Source organism: Aegilops tauschii, chromosome 3 (assembly GCF_002575655.3).
Source record: "Aegilops tauschii subsp. strangulata cultivar AL8/78 chromosome 3, Aet v6.0, whole genome shotgun sequence".
NCBI lineage: Eukaryota > Viridiplantae > Streptophyta > Magnoliopsida > Poales > Poaceae > Aegilops > Aegilops tauschii.
Window position 1 is genome coordinate 136,554,831 of NC_053037.3, and position 17,382 is coordinate 136,572,212.

General features: G+C 46.5%; 1 protein-coding gene across 1 annotated transcript; it reads left to right on the forward strand.

Annotated features, from left to right (window-relative positions):
- The first annotated feature begins 12,893 nt into the window (after positions 1 to 12,893).
- Positions 12,894 to 14,367, forward strand: LOC109786931 (abscisic acid receptor PYL9). The gene has a single exon (XM_020345499.4). The coding sequence runs from the start codon at positions 13,102 to 13,104 to the stop codon at positions 13,705 to 13,707; it is 606 nt and encodes a 201-aa protein (XP_020201088.1). The 5' UTR covers positions 12,894 to 13,101; the 3' UTR covers positions 13,708 to 14,367.
- The last annotated feature ends 3,015 nt before the right edge of the window (positions 14,368 to 17,382 follow it).

Genomic DNA, 17,382 nt, shown 5'->3' on the forward strand with positions numbered 1-17,382 from the left:
GTGATTTTTCAAAATATGAAGCTAAAAATCACTAGCAGTATCTAATTTGTGTAACTAAAATTCAGTAATTAAGCATAGATTTCATTCATAGATTAAGCAGTCGTTCTTAATTTATACAAACAGTTCAACTCAACAGTTGAACCGACCAAACTTTCCCCAATTGTTGCCAACCACATATTGAAATAGCTAGTTTAACTATATACTAGCTAATTTTAAGTATGTTGTACAGTTCCACCACATCTATAGTCAGATGAACCGAACAAAATAGCCCCTAAATACTACTACTACAGAGGGGCTTTGTACTACTTCCGGCTGCTTCTCCTCTGCCGAGCGCGCTCAGTAAGAGGCAGAGGAGGAGGAGCCTACCAACGAGCTGGACAACTTTAATACGGTGCCTGCCGCTGTTGCAGCTTCAGCGACGCTCACCTCGAACGCCCTCTGCCGCTCCAGACGACCCTCTCGAAGCGGTGGTTCTCCTCGTGGATCTCCTGATTCCTCGCCTCTGAGGCGGCGTGTGCCCCGGCCACGGCGGCGGTAAGGCTCTTTGTGTGCTCAACGAGGCGCTCCTCCTCCTCCCGCAGGAACTTGGTGTAGCGTGCAAGGTCGCTGACGCACGTGCGGGCATCCACCTCCACCTCCCTCCTCCGGGCGGCGGTGGTGGAGCGGGTGATGACCCCGGCGGTCGACGGTGGGCTGGCGGCCACGGCGGCCGACGATGGGGTGGCAGCCACGACCACCACCTCCCGCGTTCAGGCCGCGGTGGCGGAGCAGGTGATGGCCATGGTGGCCGGCAGTGGGGTGGCGGCCATGTCGGCCACCTCCCGCCTTCGGGCCGCGGCGGCGGAGCGGGCAATAGCCCTGGCTTTCGACGGTGTTGTGGCAGCAACAGCTGCCGACGGGCAGAGGCGGCGGAGCGTGTGGTGGGTGTTCTGCGCACACCCAACAGGGACGCCACGCGCACTACACTACGTCGAGGACTGCACCGCCGCCGCGGTGTAGCCTCCCAGCTGGAGCTGTCCTCTGATGACGGCGGAGTGGCTGAGCGACGACGATGGACCGGTGCCATTGGCAATTGTGGGAGAAGCAGATGAGATAAGCTACAGGGAGGGAGGGGAAAATGCGACGCAGGACTCGCCGGCCGTGAGGGTTTATATAACAGGCCGGTAAGCATTGGGATTTTGGGGGATTTCATCGAGTCGAGCGGGAAGCTTGCGCGAGGTTGCGCGGGAACGGGCTCATCGACGATTCATTAACGCTACCGTTTGGCCAAAAGAACGCCCCCACGCACTGCGCAAGCTTGCGCTGTAAGCCGTCTGCGGCAGCGGGGTGACAAGACGTGCGAGAGGAGAACAAAAGGCCACGTACACATATGGTTAATAAAAAAAGTTTGTGATTTAATTACCTACTATACCCCCGTCCTGGTTTATAAGTATGATTTAACTAATAAAATACGAATGCATGTCGCCAAAGATTATATAGTTGAATTCGTATTTAAACATAGTTTCCAATTATATAATTTTTATAACATGCATTAACATTTTGTTGGTTAAATTTGAGGGAAAAGTATGGCACACAATATAAAAGGGACTATAGACTAGACGGAGGTAGTAGCACACAACCGCTCTCTACGCAGCGACGCAACTGTCGGCCGGCTTGTAGGCGACCATCTCCCGCGTGTTCAATTGCTCTATGCGTGTGGTTGCTTGCGGTTCAGGCGGCCGCGGCGCGCTCTGCTCACGTCCCACCGCGAGCGCTCTGCTCTCGCGTCCCTCCGGGTGCTCTGCCCTCGTCCCTCCATGCGCGCTACTAGTGTTTGGGGTCGGCGCACGATCATTCACGTTTGTGTGCATGCGGTTGCGCCGGGCGCGGCGCGATAATGCAGTTACCCGCTGCAAAAACTGTCATGCGGACGCGCAGAGAATCCAGGCCGCCCGGCCCCCATTTATTCCTGCGGACATTTACCTTCATCTCTCGCATCACACGATACAATTAGCACACCCACGACGACACATACAGAGAGGACATCCAGCGATTCTAATGGCGCTCCCCGTGGCTCCAATGGCGCTCCCAGCGACCGACGACAACAACGGCGGGCAGTTCACCACGCATCACGTAGTGGACACCCACGTGAGGGGGAAGGCCCTCTTGGTGGTGTACACGAACGATCCGGTCTCGGTGGAGAGATCCATCCAAACTATGGAGCAGTTCCTTGCCGAGGACAAGTACCAAGTGGTCGGCTTCGACCTCGAGTACAACATCGGTTGTGCCGGGCACGATCAGAAGGTTGTCGTCGCCCAGTTGTGCGTGCGACATGACGTCCTCGTCTACCACCACCACCTTGCCACAAGACCTTGCGAGCGTTTCTCCAGGTTTATCAACAACTCCGAGTACATTTTCACTACGGTGGACACTACCAACGATCTAAAAGCGCTCAAGGTTTTGGGCTTGAAATGCCCGAATCTTGTCAACATCCAGCACCACTACAAGGTCTAGGGCAGCGACAAAAACAAACCGAACTCCCTGGCTGACCTCGCCTCGGCCATCACCGATCCCTACTACATGAAGATGAAGAATGAGATCAAGAAGGACAAGAATGCCTGGCACAGTGTGTGGCATGAGAGACTGGATGAACAACATGTCAAGTACGCGGCCAAGGACGCGTACACAAGCTACGAGATGTACATGTGGATCGTTGACATGAGGAAGTGTCTTCTTCCTACCCCAGACGAGGGATCGAGCCACAGAGCAGTTGCGGGAGCGTCACAAGAAGTAGATGACTAGACGATCGTTTCTCCTACTTTAGAATGCATGCAATTGTTTATTGAGGTGTGTGCGAATAATCTGTATAGTCACTTATGTAATTGGATGTTTATTTCAGTTATATATATATACACACACACACATGTTATTCTTCTATAGACAGAGCAAATCACACGGCTTATTAGCAGCAATCGTCTGTGTTATTATTGGTCTTCACACACATTTATGATTAAGGACCTGTTTGCCGCGTATCACACACATCTTGTTCAGTTGAACCATTTTCATTGTGTTGCCTAATCACACACGATTCATCCCAGTGAACCGTATGCTGTATATCGCACACACCTTAATCTGGCTGCCCGTTTCTTTTGTTCCTCCTTATTCCAAACAGTTAATTGAACTGAACCGTATGCCCTTCATCGCACACGCAACTAAAATCTGAACCGTGTTTGATGCAGCCGTCATCGCAAACGTTTTGTACCTTTTTGACGGGTTTTACACCACCCTTTGCGATTATGACATCGCACACGTTTCATCGAAGGGTCTCTGAACGTAGTGTTGTGTTTGGACCATCCTGCAGTAGTGAACACTGCAGGCGCCGGATCGTTAATGGGCGCCTGCAGCGCTGCATAGGAGCTCCCCTGAACGCGAGACATAGATGCGCTCGTAACTGGCGCTACAGGCGTCGAATGCGCGAGACCAAAAGGTGTTGGAAAGATGGGATGGGGCATAGGCCTGGTCAGGTATAGTTGGTTTAGCAAAACAAATCAGCCCAGGATGCTGGTTCGCTATTGAACGTTTTTCTTCCTGTAACTGGTTACACAGAGATGTACAAAGAGCATTATCAAGGAAAAAGTTCATATTTTGCGCACAAAATGATTATGTAAACTTTGAAACTAACATGACAGTGTATACCATGGCATGAGCATCAAGTTTCACACATGTTTCATAGAACAAAAGCCTCACATTTTGCATAAATTTGCAAATCAAAAAAGGGCACATACATGTCTCTAACATCAACAATGCAATCATGTGATCCTTCGTGCAATCGGCACAATAAATAACTTCATCTTGGAACCGAGTCAATCGGGCGAGTCTTCGGGCAATCGACATGGTAAATAAGTTCAACCTGGAACTGAGTCAATCAGGCTAGTCTTCGTGCAGTTGACATGGTAAATAAATTCAGCCTAAAACCGCGGACAATAGGAAAAAGCTCGTCACTACAAGCAGTCAACATTTCAGTCGTACTTCCTTCAAGTGTTTGTGGAAGAAAAAACAAGAGAAGGAGAAGTGAAAACATCGTAAAATTCATCCCTGAATGCCGAATGAAAATGTAAAAGAAAAACTTAAGCTCTTTTGGTTGTGTTTAACATTATCATTTATTTTGACTCGATTTTCTTTGATCCTTGCGGTCAGCCTTTTTGTGAGTTGGTAGACCATTAGTTTTTGCTCTTGCCAACTAGACAGCCAGGTTGCAACCAGGTTGGAGACAGAGAATGGGTGTTAGGTACCAGCACATTTAGTTAGACGTTTCATAAAAAAGAAAGAACATCGTGTGTGGAACATGCCGACTGGCGACACGCCCATATGGTGGAACTTAAGAAAAACAACCACCCAAAAAAACGCAAATGCAATTCCGAATGAGCTGTAGCTCTCGAGGGCATAGCGCCTAGTGTGACGTAGCCCCAAGTGTGGCATAGCCCCCATAGGTATTACCAGCCAGAAGCCAAATAATACACTTGAGGAACTAATAAAGTTTAATTCATCGAGGGACTCGGGTGTAGGTGAGGAGCAGCTCCCGAGTGCCGCTGACGATGGAGGTAAAAGCCCTACGTCCCGTCCTTCGGGAAGTTTTGTGTGTGTATGATTTCAAGATTAGAATATGTCCGAGAGAGTGGGAGAGAGAGCCCCTAGATTAGAACCCCGAGGCAGCTTATATAGAGTGTGCTGCCACCGGAGTTAAGTCAATCTGCAACTTACACATTTAGTACAATGAATAGTTGCCCCCACTATGAGTCATACTGCTTGATCATAACTACAAAATAGTGGGAGCTAGTAATGTAGGTCATTATAGCATAGTGGAGCCTTCCATGCAATGCCATTATGAATGCTAAAGACTATGGACCTGCTCCTATAATTTGAGTAACATTCATCCGACTGACAATATATTATCTGGTGTCTGACGGGTTGATACTGATTTGACCGAGGGTAATCTTCCTGGCTATTATCCACTCGAACTGGGCCGCCACCTCCTGTTGTTGGTGTTTATCTGGTCCTTTGCAATCATGGGCCTGGGCCTCTAGTTGGGTCTTATGTCGTCGTAGGCCTACCCGGTGTGGAATTCCCTCGTGAGTTAAGCACTTGGGTTTCTATAGAAGTATCTAATTGTTCTTGTAGTTGTTTTTGGATCGGTTCTCTTAGCGAAGAATTGATAAAGTATATAACCATGATGTCGTTTAATAAAGTAATATAAGAGAGAAACTTATTTTAGTGGCAGAAAATTAAATGAATTTGATATTTTTTTAACATGACTAAGTTTAGAGGATCGGGTAGAAAAGACATTTGTTTAGAGGAGCAAATGTGTTCCTCTAAAGTTTACACGGCCGCTTACTCATCTAAAATTTAAGGAATCGGTTAGAAATGCCTTAAACCGAAAAGATAGGGGACTCAACACCATGCGTGACTTTTCTCTCGATCAAACCCTCTCTTCTTTTCGGTCTAAAAAGGTGATATTTTTTCCTGTTTTCGTTTACCCAGATCGTCTTACATTACCCGCTAATTTAGCAAACCTTGGCCTTTTCTAAAAGTGCTAATAGACGGCAGTCGTGATAAATGAATCTTCTCAACCAGTGCACGTACCCTAAAATGCACGACACCGTATTTCACGATCATACCAATTGCCTAACAAAGCCTTGACCAGGAAAGCACGGAATGCATTAAAAATGGGAAAGGATACCAGTTGGTCAGCGGTCAGACGAGCTGGTTTTGCTCACATAGTCGCCATCAACCTCACATGCGCCACCACACATCTTGTCCGCGGCCTCGCTTTCTTTTCACACCCCACAAGGCGCGCGCGGGCGCGCTGATCCGTGCAGACGTTAAAGTATACATCCTACTTCTGGAGATTAGCTGAAATAATTAGACGATGTTTAGCTTTTACTGAATTCTTTTCAACAGCAACAAAGTGATACCACCACACAACCACCTAATTATAAGGCCAACACTAGGCGCCGGCCCGCCTGTCCAAATTTCGGCCGGTAGTGTGCGAGCCGCCTGATTTCCGCAATGACGTCCATTGAAAATGGACCAGGCATCCCCGTTCCACCCACCTCCCGTCGCGCACCGCCTCCCCGTGTCTGCTTGTCGCCCACCTTTGCCTCTGCATACATCTACCTCGCCTCCGTCTGCTTGCAGCACCGGTGAAGACCACTCATCGTCAATGCCGTCATGATCAGCCACAGTGCCACGGTGCCAGCATTCGTGACACATAGTTGAAGCTTTGCTTCGGCTGGTTATAGCAAAAACCGATTGCTGCTTTAAGCAAAATAAATAAATCAAATGCAGCAAAATCATGGCGGCCACGCCGTCGCCATCGAGCACTATCCTCTATTGTTGCAGTGAAACAAAAGCTGGTTCCAGAAAAATCGATCACTAGTTCCCACAAAAACACAAGTTGGTTCCAGCAAAAATAATAATCAAATGTAGCAAAATCATGACGGCCGCCACCGCCGGCGTCGCCTAGCACTATCCTCTCCTGTTGCAGGAAAAATCGAAAGCTGATTTCAGCAAAAAATCAAATAAGCAACTACTTATTCGCAGCCACCACCGTCACCGCCCATCACCATCATCGACTAAGGCAGGTCCCTTGGCCGGTTCCAGCCCCACACCTCATTAGTCGCAACACGTACCCTGCGTTGTCGCCTTGCTGGTTCCAGCACCGCAACACGTCGCCTCGCCGGTTTCCAGCATGCCGACACTGGATGGGGCGTGGTGTCGTAGCAGCGCTGCGGTGGCGGTGGGTCTGCAGGTGTGCCGGCGGCCAGGGAGGTCTGAAGTGATAAAGATAGGAGGGGGCGAGCTCGGATGAGCAATTCGGCAGCCGCGATAAAAAAAAGAGGGGCGGGGCGACAAAGACAAAGGGGAAACGAGTGAATAATATGCGCCTTAGAGACAAGGGAAGACAAAAGAAGTTGTGCGCGTGGGGCCCAGAGCGACTTGGCGTGTGTGCACATTAGAAACGTTTCCCTAATTGTAATGGATTAATTTATGTGGTTCGTGGACTAAGCGTAGATTAGATGATTAGGTTTCTTGTGGTGGAACCAACCCACTAGGGTTCAAGTCCTAGACTTAACACTGATGCTCGCATTTTCCTGAATTTAGTTCAACCTTTTCGGCAACGTTAAGAGGTTGTGTTGGCTCAGTATCTTGAAGGTGCTCATAAGGGTAGGGGTTTACATGCACGCATTCGTAAGATTGGCTGTATGTGCGTGTATGTGAGCATCTGCATTTGTACTATGTAAAAAAGTGCTCCAAGTACTCATAAATATTCTAACATGTATCGTTTTGCATTTACTCCCTTTAGTTTTGTAAGAAATAGACTCATCACCCGCAACGTACTCCTCTCCCGCCCTAGTGAGAGGCGATCTTGCGCACCCTACCATCACTTCTCCTCCACTGATAAATCGCCGCCCACCTCTTCTGTTGGCCCTATCAGTGCTAGTGTCCAAAGAGACCCTACTACCAGATGGATACATAGTTTCCCCCATTTGGGATTATGAATTTTAGATACAATTTCATTGTCCGTCACTTTGGCTTTTCAACGGTGGTGGTGGCTGATTAGTCCCTTAAGTGATCCGGTAAAGGAGCAGAAAGGATTACCCCCTTTTCCCCTAGAGGTGACCCTGAGTTATCGAACTCACGAGAGGACGGTGCCCTTTAAGCAAGGGATTCTGACAAGTTTTTGCAAGAGAATTAAATTCCAGTTTTTGACTAGATCGTAAATCAAGCCGACACTGAAAACACTTATAGTAAAATTTGGCATGGGTATGAGGTCTTATGCTTACAACCATATATTTATGTTGGGATCGTCAGATCTTAATTTGTGCCCTGGAAGTCATCCATCGAAATGTGCTTATTACGTATCGAAGTGTGGGATGTGTCCAAATTACGTCTTGACCGGCACACGTCCTGCATGAAGAGTCAGTTATCCAATCGAAGAACCTATATGTCGCATGGGGCTGCCCCAGTAATTAAGATAGCAATAATCAGGCAAAGGCATTGGGCATTCAATGACTACACCTCTTGAATCCCTGGAGATAGGATCCGTGTTACCATACTAAACCTTTTTGTCACTTGTTAGAACAATACTTCACGGTCTCTCTGCCCTTAGCCTCTCCGTGACACGGACTCCATGATCCTGGGTACCTGTAGGGATGAAGAACGTGAACGAGACAACAGACAACTACATAACAACTTTATGCTACACATACGAGACTTTAATTCAAAGTACTTCCATCGATCACTCCAACAAATCCATTAGGTTGCAAGGCCTTGCCTCAACCCATGACCTTACTGTCACACATGAAGATCAGATCACACCACAAACTCATCGAAGAACATATCATGAAGATTGATTGATAATATGTCTTACAATGGATGACAGATGTGATACACGATTACAAGTACGGCTAGATGGCTAAGAACTATGGTGGTGATGAAGGTTGTGGCTATGGAGATGGGAAATGGCGGCAGCTAGGGTTGATGGAGATGGCTTTATGTGAAGATGACAATGGGTGGCTTGTTCTGCAATGTTCTGTTGCTCATTGGCGTCGGGCCCTTTATAAAGGTTGTTCAGGTGGATCAGACGCCTCGGTTAGGACGCCAAATGACCATCCATACGAGCAGGGGTGGTCATATGGAAGGTCGTCTTTTGCTATGTTTCCTCTGGTGCGTCTCCCACCTGATCTTCTCTATGTTCACTTTACTCCTTTTCATGTAAATTTCATCCATAAATTGCCTATTTCTTGTGGAAACAAAATAAAGATAAGATATTTGGAATCCTTTACATTCATTGCTCATTAGTGGCAATATCAGAGCGAATTTCTCGGTTTAAATGAAATATTTAGGTATAAACTCAGGTTAGAGGAGTGTAAAAATAACACTTATCACCGGCGGAAAGTCATCTTTCGTGATGTGTCGTTGATGGTGGTGGCAACGTCTCGTCGACGAGTAATTCTTCCTCGAGCACTCCAATCTGCGGCAACGACGATGGTTCATGGGTGTAAATTCTCGTCGCCAATTCTGTATGGTGTTGCTAGGTTTTTTAAGGTTTGTCGGCACGTCGACGACAACTTTCCCTCGCAATTGGATCCCTTGGCCTCATCTGCCATATAGGCGTGCCCTCGGTGCAGCTTGAGGCCTGCGAGATCTAATGGAGGTCGAGCTCTTGAATCTATTTCTCTTCCTGTTTGTGTTACCTTCTTCTCCAGGGCGATGGTCCCGCATATGACCATGGTCTTGATGGCTACGTGTCCATGATGAACAATATTAGTCTGTCTCCGTCGACGGAGGGGTTTGCAGTGGCACCCCATCGGCTTGTTTGAGAGGATGAAGATGTTCAGCCCCCAATGAAACCCTAGAAGCCGACTTTTCACTTTTTGGTCCATGATCACTATAGTGTTTGTTCTGGATGCTCGTCTCTCTGTTAGCAACAAACGATAATTTGACATATGCAACCGGCTATGGCTGCATCTTTGTGTAGATAACTTGGATCGGAGACTTTTTCATCGAGATTCGGTGGCTCACTTCATGAGAAGGCGCCATTAGCGTTTTTGTGGAATATGCATTTTTGTCATAAAGCTAAGAGACACTACTTGGCGTTTCTTTGAAGATGACGACCATGTGCGCTGATTTTTGTTGTTGTCTTTTTTGCGTCTGTATTGGCTGTCTGTATCATCGTGTTATTATATATGTGTTTATTTATTTATTTATCAAACTGACGTTTTAAAACAATTTCCCCCTCTTTTTCAAATAGAAACGTTTGTTCGAACCACAACCTTTGGAGCATTCAGGGGACGCAATGGTTTGAGAGTTGGTCAAGATTAACTAAGTGGTCCTCGCAAAAGAAGAAAAAATGAAGTATGACTCTCTGATCATCCACCTTAAAAAAAGCTGATGTGATCCAATCAATGGAGTTGTGCTAGTAAACAATCATGGTCAACGATCTCACATCATATATACACAACTAATGCAAGATTAGCCGAATAAAAAGGTCTCGGGCCTCTGGCTGTCACATGCATGCACGATGATGAGTCGTAGGATTCCGTTGAAGATTTTTCTCTGCATCCCCAACCTATCCGTGTACTGGCTTTGGCTCCTTATATCTGGAGTGGTATTTACGGCAACTCCAACGTTAACGCCGATCATCAAACCGTCTACAAATATTTAAATTACATGATCTGAAATTTTTAAGGCAGCTCCAATGCAGATCACTAAATCGATTGCAAATATATGTCCAGACACTTTCAGCCATTCGACGTGGCTCACCTAAAATGTCCGGACCGGTCCCTCCACTTAGAGCACGATCACCTTCCTCCTCATTCCACCGTGCACTGCCACAATGGAGCCACTTGAGGAGCCAAAGATGATGTTTGTTGTCTCGCAGGTGTCAGGACCCAAAACCGGAGGATGACGCCTGCACGGTTGCGTCCGCTCATCGTCAGCCCGATGCCTCAAGAGGAAGACGAAGGCGGAGAAGACGGCGATGGCCGGCTAGGTCGTAGCTTGCTGTCCAAAGCGCACCGCCTGGCTGGTGCCGCCCTTTAAATCACATGCCTAGCCTGCCTAGTATAAGACAACCTACTTCTACACGGCCCAACACCTTGGTACGCCTCACACGCAGCAATCGCCGCAACAGTTGCAGCCTCCTTTAATTGAGTGTCGTTCATCGTCGACCTCAACAGCGACTACGTCTGCACGGATTCACCAATCCTTGTCCGACCACGAATTCCCTCTGTGGAGCTCTCATCTGTTGGGATTTGTTGGAATGCCTCAGCCAAGCAAGACAACGGCAAAGGATTATGCGATAATGAACATTATCCACAATAGATGCAGCTATGAAGACGAACAAGTGGATGACTCCCAGGTAGAGCAAGATCCGTAGCCGTACACCCAGCTGCCTGACACCCAGTAGGCGTACACCAGGCAGCAGGACTTTGAGCCGGACAAGCATTGGCCGCCAGCGCCAACACAAAGAAGTGGGGAACCACATACTTGAACGACGATGAGTTGATCTAGGGGAGGTGCTTGGCAACTAGTGTGTATCCGTTTCGAAGCAAAAGGACACAACTTTTTTGGTAAATTGCACATGATTCATTATTGGTGAGCAAAGCAAGCGGGAAACGCATTGCCAATTCCGCCAAGACCATCGGCAAAGAAGATGGTGATCCAACAAAACGAGGGGTCGCACCTGCCACCCATGTGGCTAGGTCGAGGGGGACAAAGTGTAAGACGGAGAAGGAAAAGCGAGAAGAGGTGGCGGCCAAGCTGACGGAGAAGTTCAAGGTCATGTTGGCGAAGAAGGAGGAGGCAGTTGCCAAGCGCAATGAGATGAAGGGGGTCAAGAAGGTGGAGAGACTTGACATGTTCATGGAGATGCAAAAGAAGAAGCTTAAGTTCCAAGAGACAAAGATTTGTATTAAGGCCGAAGCCGAGACACGGAAGTTGTTGTTCATCAAGCCGACAGACTTCGGTCCCAGTGCGGTGAAGTTTGTTCAAGAGTACCGTGCTAGCATGTACAAACGCTTTGTGCGAAAGGAGTATGAAAAAAGGCTGAAAATTGAGTTCTTTGACACTGACAGCTGGACGGAGGCTTTTGGATCGATAGATGTGAAAAATTGGTTGAACATCCGTTGCTTTTGATTGTAGTTCTTTACAACTATTTAAATTTGTGAAAGAAAGAAGGCCGAACAAGGCCGGGCGGGTATTTTGATGACCCCAATTGGATGTCATCTGTCCGGTCGGATGTCCATGGACACGAAACGTGTCCACAGAGATTTTTTTTGAGAAGTTTTCAATCTATTCATCTTCAATCATGACAGTACAAAGAACACCAGAGGTAATAAAAATTACAACCAGCTCCGTGGACCACCTAGCGACGACTACAGGCACTGGAGTGTGCCGAAGGCGCACCGCCATTATCACCCATCCCTTGCTGGACTCGGGCAAACCTTGTTAGACAGTCAGAAAGTCGTCATGCTAAGACCCCATAGGACCAACGCACCAGAGCAGCAACCATCGCTGATAAAGAAAGTCGTAGATCGGAAGGATCAAATCTGTAAACATCTAAATGAAGACAAACGAAGAACAGACCCACCGAAGACCAGCATCGATTGAATCATGCGGGATCCAAGGGAGACACGCCTCCACACGCCCTCCGACGATGCTAGATGCACCATCGGAACGGGAATAGTACATGTGAGACATTATTGTTACTGAGGGACATCGTTTCCGCCACACAGCGCCAACCATGACGTTGAACCTAAAAAAACGAGAAATGGGTCACTCGAGTCGAGGGGGGGGGGGGGGGGGGGGGCGAGGTCCTTTGCACCTCCATGGCCTACAGGCCATAGGAGATAGGACGGACCGGAGGCGGCGCCGATGGGAGGAGGGGAAAGCTTGATATCTTTTCTTGTAAGCTTCTGTTATCTTATCCCGTGTCCGCAATTTTTTTTATGATGTCTAATATATGATTCACGTTAGCGTTGCCCTTAGTTTATCACGGCGATGATATTGAGGCATTTGATTGGATTGATTGCGTTGACCAACATGACGTAAGTCTGGGAAATTAGCTCACCGCTACAGGAAAATATGCATATTTTGAGGAGTGCTGCCCCATATAAGCATTTCTCTCTCTGTATAATTGAAAAGAAACATGTATTCCATGGTCAACAGTGAAATCCAATTGTTGTAAAAGATAGATATTAAATATAAAAAATGTACCTTGACGAAAGGAATAGGGTAGCTGCGCATTTGTTTTTCAGTTTGAAAAAAAATATTTCTCGTAGGACGAATAGGAGCTCAAAAATGGAAAAGAAAGACACCATCAAGCCCGCAACAACGCTAGAGGCCAACCATAAAAGGTGAGACGCCTCCAATCTGCAAATACTACATCAACCACAAGGTACACAAGTAGGCCTTCTCTTAGTTAATTGCACACTAGCCAGAGAAGAGAGAGAGAGAGAGAGGTGGGAGGAAGAGAGAGAGGGGGGTGGGAGAGAGAGAGAGAGAGAGAGAGAGAGAGAGAGAGAGAGAGAGAGAGAGAGAGAGAGAGAAGGGAAGAGCATGGAGCCCCACATGGAGAGCGCGCTCCGTCAAGGGTTGACGGAGCCGGAGCGGAGGGAGGTGGAGGGCGTGGTGGAGGAGCACCACACATTCCCTGGGCGCGCCAGCGGGACGTGCACGTCGCTGGTCACACAGCGCGTGCAGGCGCCTCTCGCCGCCGTGTGGGACATCGTGCGCGGCTTCGCCAATCCGCAGCGCTACAAGCACTTCATCAAGTCCTGTGCTCTCGCCGCCGGCGACGGCGCCACCGTGGGCAGCGTCCGCGAGGTCACCGTCGTCTCCGGCCTCCCCGCCTCCACCAGCACCGAGCGCCTCGAGATCCTCGACGACGACCGCCATATCCTCAGCTTCCGCGTCGTCGGCGGCGAGCACCGCCTCCGCAACTACCGCTCCGTCACCTCCGTCACCGAGTTCGCGGACGAGCCTTCAGGCCCGTCCTACTGCGTCGTCGTCGAGTCCTACGTCGTCGACGTACCGGAGGGCAACACCGAGGAGGACACCCGCATGTTCACCGACACCGTGGTCAAGCTCAACCTCCAGAAACTCGCCGCCATCGCTACCACCACCACCTCCTCTTCCCCACCGCCGTCGGATGAGCAAAGCTGATCATCGGTCCCGGCCGGTTGCATGCAATGCATGCATTGTGATGCTTTCCTGTTTTCTTTTCTGCACCAAAAAAAGGAGAGAATTTAATGTTATTGCGGTTCTGATGGGTGATGACATCGAAAGAGGGTGCAACTTGGTGTTATTTTCCGTTTTAGTTTTTGTATGTATATTCCATCGTTATCTTGCAATGTCATCATGTTATCACTCTTTTTTGTTTTTGCCAATCTCTCTCCAATATTGGTAGTTGGTACTCATACTTTTAAGATAGCGCTTTGGTTCGGCATTTTAAAAAGTAAAAAGTATTAGTTGCCAAGGTCACTAGAAAGAGCAACCCTAGTGCAAGTTGGAGTTAATTGCTAAAAGAATTCAGGCTCACCTAAATTCGAAGACTTCGTGTCTTTGCTTTATCCTCTTTACTTTTCATTTCCGTTCAACATGAGAGTTTTACTGGATACTTCTCACATGTATTCTCTTTATCAAAACGGGAAGTCAAGACTGTTTTCGGGTGTTGCTAGGTGTTAGTCGACACCAAGTCTCAGTCAAGTGACATAACATGTAAGAAAAAAAACTATTTTTGCACGGATCTTGATGTAAGATTTCATGAATATAGTATCGACTGAGATGTAGCTACGTTGTTTTCTAATAGCTTATTGTCTGACATATGAGCGAATCCTATCTCTATTTATCTCTACTTTTGGGTGTGGGGGGGGGGGGGTTTACTTATCTCCACTTTACTTACTTTACTTATAAAGACATGACTTCAAATTCTTTTAAAGCCGCCAAACTTAGTGCACACAACACAACCAACACCCTACGGTCTGATCCTTATTGCTTGGGCGGTCCGCCGACCCAATCAAAGGTTCAGATTCAATGTTCTGCCAATCAGAATCATCATCGCCCACAAACTGCCCTGCACACGTCCTGCCTTTTCTGATAGTCCGTAGCCACGATCTCTCTCACACAAACACGCCGATGCACCTCCCTCCCCCACCCAACACTAAGCTCCGGTGACCACGCTACCATTGACGCGGCGTCCATGCTCCTTGCGGCGCCTCTGTTGCCGCCCTCGATGCAGTGCCCACGTTGCCCCACGTCTGGTGCTCACATCGTATCTTGGCCACCTAGCTCTACATCTGACATGGCTGCCCTCAACAGGTGCCCGGGCCACTCCGCTTCACTCTACCTCGGGTGTGGCCGCCTTGCCCTTCATTGATGAGGGCCAAACAGTGTGGGTATTATTATTATTTATTTAGTTTTGAAATGGCAGGATTGCTCCATTCATTAAGAAGAAAAGAGTTGCTCGGTTAATTAGAGAAAACTGGGTGAAAACCGGAGCCCGGTTAATTATGAAAACCAGGTGAAAACCATCACGAACCACTGAGCGGCACACACATGCCCCCCCCCCCCCCCCCCCCCCCTCACCACCACTCCGAAGAGGGCCTCGTTAAGACAGCACGCATGCGTCATCGTCATAACTCTTCCCCAAGAAGGCATCATTGCCATCCCTAAACCTTGAGCAAAGGATACCAACTTTGCTATAGACGATCGTCGACTCGACCCACGCTGTAGGGGCCGTGTGGAAGTATATGAAGCGCCGTGCCAAAACTCAGTCACCTGCGACCGGACAACGCGGTCCTGACTCTGACGGAGAACTACTAAGGACATAAAAAAAATCAATCTTCAGTTCCCCGCCCTTCTTGCATACAAGCTTCAGTAGTTGTACGAAATCTTGTGAAGGTGAGAGAGAGCAGTTTTGCGAAAACTGAAACACTGCTAATGGTATATGTCACGCCTACGTGAATGAATTGTTCTGATAGCGGAACCAGGTAAGAAGGTATACTCCCTCTGATTCGAATTAACTATCGCAACCTCTATACAATATCTTACTTACATTGTTTAGAGGCCACATCAATTAATTCGGATTGGAGCGAGTAACAAATTTCTTGTATTCAGCAGAGGCTTGTAGTCTTCATTTTGTAGTGCAATATTTTATGCTTACTCAACCGACCGAGTAATATTGGTAGGTCTCTTTGATAGGCTGGGTAATATTCAATTACTTCATTGTTGAACTAATACCGAGCATGTCTTTTACATAACTAGTCAATGTGTACGTGCAATGCATGTTAATTTGAAAGTATAATAAGTGCATACGGATATTAAGTAGGATATTATCTTGTGTGTTATTATGTGATTAGCACTATATTTGGCATGAAATTAACTGTAAGCTAAACGTGTTGAGCACTCGACATTGAAGCAGTCTAGGTCGTTGGATTGACATGATTTAATGGCCGAGATTAATTGGATCTGCCCCTTTGGGTCTTTTTATATTGGTATAAATGAACATGACAATTCAATTTTTTTTAATTTGTCTGCAGTTCTACACCGGAGCATCAAACTTATGAGCCTTGCTTTGGTACACCCCCCTCACAAACCGTATAAGGGCAATATGATCATTTAACCATAAGGTATACCCATCTTCGTATGTGGTACATATGAGCTATACGTAGATGTACATAGCCGATCCGCCCGCCTGTCACATGCACGGGGTAGGATTCCAACTCCCAACCTCTTAGTTTACTTCCATTCGTTTGTAACCAAATGGGACGACTCACTTAATGTGCCTAGTTACTTCTATTATTTTTCTTGGTGTGCATCTTCTCACTCTAGTTTCTTATTTTTTTTGGTTTTGTTTGGCCTTTTTTCTGTTTTATTCATTTTTTATTTCTTCGCCGTACACACCCCCTCTGACCTTGGCTCGGCCCAACTTTTTCTTTGTATGCAACCTTCAAAAGTTAAGCGCGTTATGTCAGACTCGAACTCATAACCTCACGGTTCATAACCAGACGTGTTAATCACCCGGCATACTTCACCTCCTATGTCTAAATTCTTCTTTTCCATCTTTTGTAGTGTGTCAAATATAAGAATAAAAAGAAAGACTGTGGTTTTTCTTTTCTATTGGGTTGTTTTGGCCTGTTTTTTCTTTGGTTTTTACTTGGGTTTTTATATTCTTTTTTTTGTTTCCTTTCTTTGTTTCTTTTTCCTTTTCCTTTTTCAAATATTTTCAAATGCATGAATTTTCTGAAAATTTGAAACTTTTTCCAAATTCATGAACTTTTCTCCAATTTTTCAATATTTTAAAATTTTGTGAACTTTTTTCAAATTTCATGAACTGTTTCCAAATCCATGAACTTTTTCCAAATCCATGAACTTTTTTCAGTTTTTTCCTAACACGCTAGTGAACTTATTTCAAATCCATGAACTTTTTCAGTTTGTATGGAACTTTTTTCAAAAACTCATGAACTTTTCTCAAATCGAGGAACTAATTTTCAAATTCATGAATATTTTTTCGGATTATCATTTTCTCCATAAAAAATGTGTCTTTTTCTTTGTTCTATATGTATTTTGTTTATTTATGATCTTTTTCGATTTTACGTTTCTTTTTATTTTCCAAAAACTGCTCGTGCTTTTAAATTTTTGTTCAAAATCTGAAAAAAATGTCTTTTTGTTCAAATTTTGCTAAAAAATTATATTCCTATTTTAATAAATTGTACATAAATATCAAATAAAATGTCTGTGTCTTTGAAAACTGCAAAGAATGACAAAACACAAACATTTTTTTAAAGAAGAGCAATTTTTAATCACAAACATTTTTTGAAAAACACTAACAAATATAGA